Below are 8,210 nucleotides of genomic sequence, written 5' to 3' on the forward strand. Positions count from 1 at the left end.
AACCAAAAAAAACGAGTTAAGGGGAAAAGCCAAGAAATTTCCATGAGCAGCCTCCGTCTCCCTCCCTCACAAAGCCGCTCTTTGTCTTCAGGTTAAACAGAAACCTGCAGAAAATTGTGGAGGGGATTTTTTTCCTCCCTCCCTGTCCTCTATTGTCCTCCCCGCTGCTGCCACTGCTCTGCCTCTGCTGTGTGTGGGGAATGTGGGGGCATGGAGCAGCCGAGGGGCTGCAGCTCTGAGCCCCATCTCCTGGTGCGGATCTCCATCCTGGTGCTGCCAGGCTTGGCTGTGTGCTGCGGGGCACCACGCTGCTCCCTTCCCCTCCCAGCCCGTCTGCAGGCATTGTTCACCACCTCCCGCCTTTCCACTCAGATGCTGTCACTCCAGCCCTTAATTGAGGAGGAAAAAAAAAAGAAATGTGAGGCTTTGGGAAAGGCAGCAAGGCTGTGCTGCAACTGTGTGGCAGCTCTGCAGGGCTGCCTGCACAGCCCCCCCACGTGCAAACTCATTTTGCATCCCACGATGGGAGAGGAGCAGATCCCCGGGATGCCCTCCTGCTCCTGCAGGGCAAACCCATTGCTTATTGCAGAGAGCCACAGATGTGCATGGGTTGCAGCACTCCTGGTGCCCCTTGCAGTGTGCAGGGCCTGCTGTCCCGTGCTGCTGCTCTGCACTGAGCTCTGAGCACGGCTGGGTGTCCCGGGGGATGGGCGGGTGGTTATCCTGACAGCTTTGCAAACTACAGACATGCTGGGTAATTAAATGCTGCTTCATTTCACGTGCTGCTCCGAGGAGCAGAGCCTGGGGCAGTGCATCAATTCCCTGCTCCTGCTGGAGAGATCTGCCCGGGATTGCAGGATGGGCAAAGCCCATTAGAAAGCATTGCATTCTGTGCTTGGCATCATCCTTCGTTGGGGTGCAAGGCAGTGGGGAAGCAGTGCAGCTGCAGCGTGGTTGCAGTGGGGTTGCAGTGGGTGCAGTGAGGGTGGAGTGAGTGCACAGTAGAAATGCAACAGGGTTGCAGTGGGATAGCAGGGTTGCAGTGGATTGCAGTTGGGTGCAGTGGGTTGCAATGGGATGCAGCAGGGTTGCAGTGGGATGCAGTGGGATGCAGTGGGATAACAGGGTTGCTGTGGATTGCAGTGGGATGCAACAGGGTGGCAGTGGGGTGCATTGAGTTGCAGTGGGGTGCATTGGGTTGCAGTGAGATGCAACAGGGTTGCATTGGGTTGCAGTGGGTTGCAGCAGGGCTGCAGTGGGGTGCAACAGGGTTGCAGTGGGATGCAGCAGGGTTGCAGAAGGGGCACTTGGTCACCTCCCCAGCACTCCCATGGGCGGCTGCAGGGGGGGGGACAGCGGGGAGAGGCACTTTTTAAATAAGAAAGAAACCAATCCCCACGTCCCGGTAAGCGCTTCCTGTTGGGATTAGCAGAGCTGTGGGGCATGTGTGTGCTTTTTCTTCAGGAAATACCTTCAGTGAGCCCTGGTGGGGTTTCCAGGGCAACCGGCAGCAGGACCTGCTGCTCGCGGCCATTCAGCCCGGGTTGTTGCTGTGCTGCTTTGTTGGCCGCTTTATTGCGCTCGGGCACACACAGCTCCGCGCCGTTTTGTCAGCCCTGAATGCAGAACTGCTCCATTCTGATGGGCAGCTTTGGCGTGGGGCCATTTGCATGCAAAGTCCTTTTCGGGGGAGAGGTGAGAGCTCTCCAGCAAGGAGAACGCGGCTGAATGCGGAGGGGGAAAGGTGAAACCGTGCTGCTGATATCCCCATCCCTTGTGGGCCAGGCCTGGGCTCCAGCAGCAGGTACAGGAGGCAGTGGCACCCTCCATCTGCCTGGTTGCAAAGCTGGAACTGAGCAATAAAAGCGCTGGTGGGTTTGCCTTAAAGCTCACAGCAAAAGGAAACAGTGTTGAGCTGAACGTCTCCATCCCAACTCGGTGCTCCCAGATCCAAAGTCCCTGCAGCGCTGCCTGCAGGCTGTGCACTGCTGGGTGCTTGGGGGTGCAGCACTCAGCATCTGGGGCTGCAGAAGGGCTGCATTTGTTCTCCTGAGCCCGATGTGTTCTGAGGAGCCCAACTGTGGGGCGTTTTGCTCCCAACTGAACACCCGCACCGTGCGTCTCCCAGACTTCAGCAAGCTCAGCACCAACCCCCTGTGCACAGCAGTGGGCACAGAGCCTCCGGGCATCCCTGTGCCCTCTGTGTTTGGGGCTGGAGCTGCAGACATTTGGATCCCTGCAGTTCTCCCCCCTCCTGCCCTGGTGCAGAGGAGGAGAGCCAAGCGTTTCTCCGGCCCATTGAGCTCCTGCTCGCTCCAGGCGTGTGAGCACCATGCTCAGAACTGCTGTGAGGGGCTGCACCTGCCGGCTTGGGTTAGGTTACAGAAGAGCAAAATAAATAGAAGAGGCACTCCGGGCTGATGGAGCACAACGATCCGAGGGGGCACTGAGAGTAGGATGAGCTGCTCCCGCTCTGTGTGCGCTGTGGTTTTGCAAAGGCTGCGTTTCCCAGGGCTGCTGCATGGCAGTGCCAGCCGAGCCGTCCCGTGGGCTGCTGCTGTCCGGCTGCCAGAGCCGCTGGGAGCCTCATTGTCCCTGCTCTCACCCGTAGGGGGGTGTGGGGGGGTAACCTGGACATGCTCATTAGGCTGTGAATTCGTTTTCGGGCCGTTCCCACCATGCCGCGTTTTCCGCCTTATCCTCGAGTGCCAGAGATGCGCTTTGGGTTACCAAAGGGCAGCATCCCACCCTGCCCTCTGCCTCCCCGTGCTGTGCTGTCCATCACGCTGCTCGTGTTAAGAGCTGGGTCGAGATGGGGGGAGGAGGGGGAAGAGGGAGGACGCGGCCTTTGAATGGCACAGAGAGCGTCGCCGTGAGCTGGGATGCAGCCCAAAGCTGTGCACCCTCCAAAGAGCTTTTCTCATGGGCACGAGCAGTGCTGAGCCCCAGCTGAGAGTGGAGGGCACCGCAACCCTCTGGTTTTGGGTTCTCTCCGTGGTCTTCACGCAGGGGCAGGAGGATGCTGTGGGGCTGTGCCTTGGTGGGACGTGGCTGTGGCATTGTATGCGCCTGTGACGAATCTTTTGAAACACAAATGAGAGCTGCACGGAGCGCCGAAGCTGGAGGAAAACGTGGGGAAATTGGGATTGCGAAAAGCAGAGCTCTTCCCCAAAACCTGCAGGGCTCTGTAAGCTGGCAGTGGGACCTGCAGCCCTGCTTCTGGCCCTCCTGCCATCGAGGAGAGCGCTGAGCTCGTCCCCACACACGCTGTGCTCATGGAGGAGTTCAGAGAAACTCCTGAGCTGTTGGTGGATGGTGTTGCTCTGAAGATGCTCAGGTGTGTGAGGGCTGCAGGAGGAGTGAGGAGTGGAGGGCTGAGGCTCTGGAGCTGCACATCAGCTCCCCATTGCTCCGCTCTGAGCACAGCTGATGGGGTGTGCGTGTGGTTGGGGCCAGAATGCCTTCATCAGGTGCTTTGAAGTCCCTGGGAAGCACCGGATTGCAGCTGGAAAAGCCCTGCAGGTGGGCTGCCCCTGAGGATTTGCTTTGGGGTCTCCACGTGGGAGGTCACCATGCTGAGATGGAGTGAGAAGAGGAGGCTCTGAGCCAACGCCAGGCTGCCCAGCGAGGAACAGGAGGAGTCGTGGGAACACTCCTTATGGAGACAGCAGCAGAGGTGTGAGAGCAGAGCTGGCACAGGAAGGAGAGCAGGCATTGCACCATTGCTGAGTGTGAGCACTGGGAGAGATTGCTGGGAACCTGGATGTTTGCACCCAGTGCAGGATCCTCGTGCAACACCACAGAATGAGGGGAAAACAACGGTTTGTGCAACACCGGTGACCAAGAGACAACAGCACTGGGATGGATTGGATCATTGTGCTGCTGGAAGGACGTCGCAGGACAACTGAGGGCAGGGAGCATCTGACAGCCCCTGCCTGCCTACCTGAGCTTCCAGCACTGTCTCTGAGCCCTGCTCTCTGCCTGCTGTCCCAGCATAGCCCTGTAACTGCCTGGTGCTGACCAGAGCGAGGAGTTCAGGCCTGCTTTGCTGGCTGTCTGCTGCTGGGCAGGGAGACCCTGGGGTGGAGCCGTGCGGGGTTTGGTGCTCCTCATCCTTCCCTGCTGCCAGCTCTGCCCAACGTGCCTCAGGTTGCAAATTCCTCCCCATCTCAAACCCCTTCTGCAGCGCTTGGCAGGAGACTGAGGGCGCTTGCGTAGCTTTGGGATCCATGGCTGTGCCCTGGGGCGATGCCTCGCTGCTGCTTGGGTTGCTTTCAGCGTGGCTGTGCTCGGGGTCGACCCCCATACCTCAGCCACGTCCCCGCAGCGCATGTCGCCTCATTAACCCGACCCTCAGCAGCCCGGTGTCCCGTTGTCTCTATTTCTTTTCTTTTTTTCCCTTTCTCTCCCTCTCTCCCCAACTCCTCCAGCTCTGCCCAAAGCGAACATCGAGGTGGAATCCCACTCTGCACACCCCGGCGATCTCCTCCAGCTGCGCTGCCGGCTGCGCGACGACGTGCAGAGCATCAACTGGGTGCGTGATGGAGTGCAGCTGCCTGAGAACAACCGCACACGCATCACCGGCGAGGAGGTAGAGGTGCGGGATGCGGTGCCCGAGGATTCGGGGCTCTATGCCTGCATGACCAACAGCCCCTCGGGGAGTGAGACCACCTACTTCTCCGTCAACGTCTCAGGTTCGTAGCGGTGCAGGGGCAGCAGCGAGGAGCAGCGTGCCTGTGTGCACGCCTTGCATGCTGGCTGCCAGGCACAGGTTGGTTCGGTGGGGTGCAGTCTTGCACAGCCCACGCTGGCACGCACGGGATGTGCCATCGAATCTGTGCAGTATGGTGGTTGTGCCCTGTGGCACAGCGTGGGGGCACATCGGCACAGAGCGCTGCAGCAGGGCCAGCACTGCTGGATTTTCTCCTCAGAGCTGCAAAGATGGTTGTCTAGCACCCTGTGTGTCCACTTCAGCACAGGGCACTGCAGCAGGGCCAGCACTGCTGGGTTTTCTGCTCAGAGATGCAAAGATGGTGCCCAGCATCCTGAGTGTCCACATCAGCACAGAGCACTGCAGCAAGGCCAGCACTGCTGGGTTTTCTGCACAGGTGGTGCCCAGCACTGTCTGCACCTCGTGTGTCCACATCAGCACAGAGCACTGCAGCAAGGCCAGCACTGCTGGGTTTTCTGTTCAGAGATGCACAGATGGTGCCCAGCACCCTGTGTCTCCACATCAGCACAGAGCACTGCAACAGGGCCAGCACTGCTGGATTTTCTGCTCAGAGATGCACAGGTGGTGCCCAGCATCCTCTGCACCTTTTGTTTCCATGAGTGTTCTTCCACGGTGGCAGTGCATGCGTGGGGACATGTGAGTCTGCATGGAACTGAGCACCGGGGTAAACTGGAGCTGAGGTTTTCTTTGTTGGTTCCGAAGCACAGTGGTGAGGACTGAGTGCTGATGGTTGGGAGGTGCTGGCTGAAGGTCAGGGCTGTTTCTGTCTGCAGGACCTGGATGGATGGATGGATGTCCCCGGGTGCCTGGCAGCACAATGTGGGCACTGCCTTCCTGAGTCTAAAGTCAGCCTTGTGGGCAAACTGCTCCCTGGGCTCTGAGCTGGGACAGCATCTCTCGCTCCAGCCATGCAGCGTTCTCTCAGAGCCTCATGCCATGTGTCAGCACGGTGCACAGGAGGGGTCTGTGCATAGTGCTTAGCTGGGGGTCTCTTCTCTTGCAGACGCACTCCCTTCTGCAGAGGATGATGATGATGAAGATGATTCCTCCTCGGAGGAGAAGGAGGCGGATAACACCAAGCCAAACCGTACGTGTGGGATGGGTTTGCATGGGTTTGTGGGATGGATGGGGGTGAAGGGAAGCCAGGCATGCATGTGAACAGCATCCAGGGGCTGAGAGGCAGGAGAGGAGGGGCAGAGTCCTGCTGCAGTCCTCCTAGAGCCTGGCTGGGGCGTGGGGATGTGCCAGGGAGATGTGTACCTCGCCCCAGTCTTGCCCTGGGTTAACCATGAGCAAACATCAGTGCTCCCCATGGCTGATCCTGCTGCTCTGTGCCCCGCAGAGGCTGTAGCTCCTTACTGGACCTATCCTGAGAAGATGGAGAAGAAGCTACACGCCGTCCCTGCTGCCAAAACAGTGAAATTCAAGTGCCCCTCAGGTGGGACGCCCAACCCCACGCTGCGCTGGCTGAAGAATGGCAAGGAGTTCAAGCCTGACCACCGCATCGGGGGGTACAAGGTACAGAGTGGGTCCTGTCCAGGCAGTCTGGGCCTGGGAGTCACTCAGGGAGAAGGGGAAATGAATTGGCTTCAGAGGCCCTGAGCTGCCCGTTGGTGCAGCCGTGTGCCTCTGGAAGGGCAGATGGGCCCCCTGACATTCCTGTTGCAAAATAGACCCACGGCAGTGACCTGCTTCTTGGTCATGTTTGCAACAGCCTCAACCTTTGGGGGAGGGGGGAGGATGAGCCCAGCCTGGCTGCACTAATCCCAGAGCTGAGCCAGGAGGGTTGGGGCAACTGCAGCTCCCAGGAACGCCACACATCTCCTACATCCAGCACTGCACTGGGGGAGAAGGAGGATGAAGGAGTGCTGCTCTTCTTGCAGAGCTTTGGCGCAGCCTGGAGCATTTGGGGTGCAGGGCTCAATGTGCCCCCCTGGGCAGCAGGGTGCTGGTTCTCCCCATCTGTGTGTAAAGCCCTGGTAGAAAATGGAGTGGAAACGCAGGGCTGTGGGAATTGCCAGCATGCCATCAGCACGTGGATGTGGGTGCTGTTCCCTTTGTGCCACCCAGGGCTGTGTCCCTGCACCCTGCCCATGGTGCTCAGCAATCGGCTCTGTGCTGGGACAGCTGGGAGCAATTATGGTCCCTCTGTAGGAGAGGGGAAAGGTGACCACGAGCAGATTTATGCTGTGCCAAAGGGCTGAGCCGCTCTGATGTGCACACATCTCACCCACCACCCCCCATCTTCCTGCCCCCAGGTCCGCTATGCCACCTGGAGCATCATCATGGACTCGGTGGTGCCATCAGATAAAGGAAACTACACGTGCATCGTGGAGAACAAATACGGGAGCATCAACCACACCTATCAGCTGGATGTTGTGGGTGAGGATGGCTCTGGGGCTGCTCTGCTTCCTGCACAGCAGTGCTGATCCCCGCGAGCTTCACCTCGAACCCTTCTGGGGCTTTTTAATTGTGGTGGAAATAATTTCAGAGACCAGACAGAAACTTTTTCTAATCGCCTTATTAGCCATAATTCCCAGCTGGGAAGGCTGGTCTGAGCAGTTCCACATGTGGAGCTGCTCTAAATGCCAGTAAATGAACCATTAAGAATGTGATTTAATTTGATTACACTGAGCAAACTGAAGGGAACAGTCAGCGAGGTGAACAAAGGGGTTTGTTAATGCTGACTCACCACAGTGGCAGCGGCTGGGGCCCTCGTTAGGTTTGTTTGACCTCTGACCCCTGAAGAGATAACGATGTCCCTGTGCTGGGATGTCACCTGTCCCCTGCTTTGGTGGGATGTCACCTGTCACCCGCTCTGTGGGGCTGTGGGATGAGACTCCTGTGGATGTGGGGTGCCCATGCTGAGGTCTCCATCCCCACAGAGCGCTCCCCGCATCGGCCCATCCTGCAGGCAGGGCTCCCTGCCAACAAAACGGTGGCCCTGGGCAGCAACGTGGAGTTCGTCTGCAAGGTCTACAGCGACCCACAGCCCCACATCCAGTGGCTGAAACACATCGAGGTGAACGGCAGCAAGATCGGCCCCGACAACTTGCCCTACGTGCAGATCCTGAAGGTAACGCTGCACACACAATGGGCTGCCCCAGCCCGGGTCCCTATGGGGTCACTGCCCTCACTGGGCACAGCTGGGGACACATAGGTGGCATCGAGGCATCTGGAGCCCCACCAGCCCTGCCTGCTCCGCTCTGGGCTGCCCTGGAGGAGCTGGGTGAGAGGTGGGCAGTGGGCAGCAGGCAGCGGTGCGCTCATCCTTTGGATCCCTGAAGGTGTCTGCCATGAACTGGGTGGGTGCTGGGGGCAAGCGTAGGATGGGTGGCACAATCCAGCCACGAGCAGTGCCCTCAGCCCCTCTGCAAAGCCTGGGGTGTGTGCACGTCCCCATCCATGCCAAGGTTTCAGGACACGTGGCCATCCTCAGCTGTATCACCAGGCTCAGGGCACACGGTCACCTCCAGCC

At 59.0% G+C, this 8,210-nt stretch overlaps 1 protein-coding gene across 4 annotated transcripts in view; it reads left to right on the forward strand.

Moving 5' to 3' along the window:
• Positions 1-8,210, forward strand: part of FGFR1 (fibroblast growth factor receptor 1) — a 14,856-nt gene that overhangs the window by 1,606 nt on the left and 5,040 nt on the right. For 2 of the 4 annotated variants that reach the window (XM_042815187.1, XM_042815189.1), the window contains exons 2-6: positions 4,431-4,694; positions 5,736-5,819; positions 6,075-6,250; positions 6,991-7,114; positions 7,618-7,808. In XM_042815187.1, the coding sequence (XP_042671121.1) occupies positions 4,431-4,694; positions 5,736-5,819; positions 6,075-6,250; positions 6,991-7,114; positions 7,618-7,808 (839 nt within the window). The remainder of the gene's footprint in view (positions 1-4,430; positions 4,695-5,735; positions 5,820-6,074; positions 6,251-6,990; positions 7,115-7,617; positions 7,809-8,210) is intronic. The other 2 variants (XM_042815188.1, XM_042815190.1) reach the window with 1 other exon arrangement.

Source organism: Centrocercus urophasianus, unplaced genomic scaffold (assembly GCF_019232065.1).
Source record: "Centrocercus urophasianus isolate 14NV4802_14NV808 unplaced genomic scaffold, USGS_Curo_1.0 seq_1425, whole genome shotgun sequence".
Classification (NCBI taxonomy): Eukaryota; Metazoa; Chordata; class Aves; order Galliformes; family Phasianidae; genus Centrocercus; species Centrocercus urophasianus.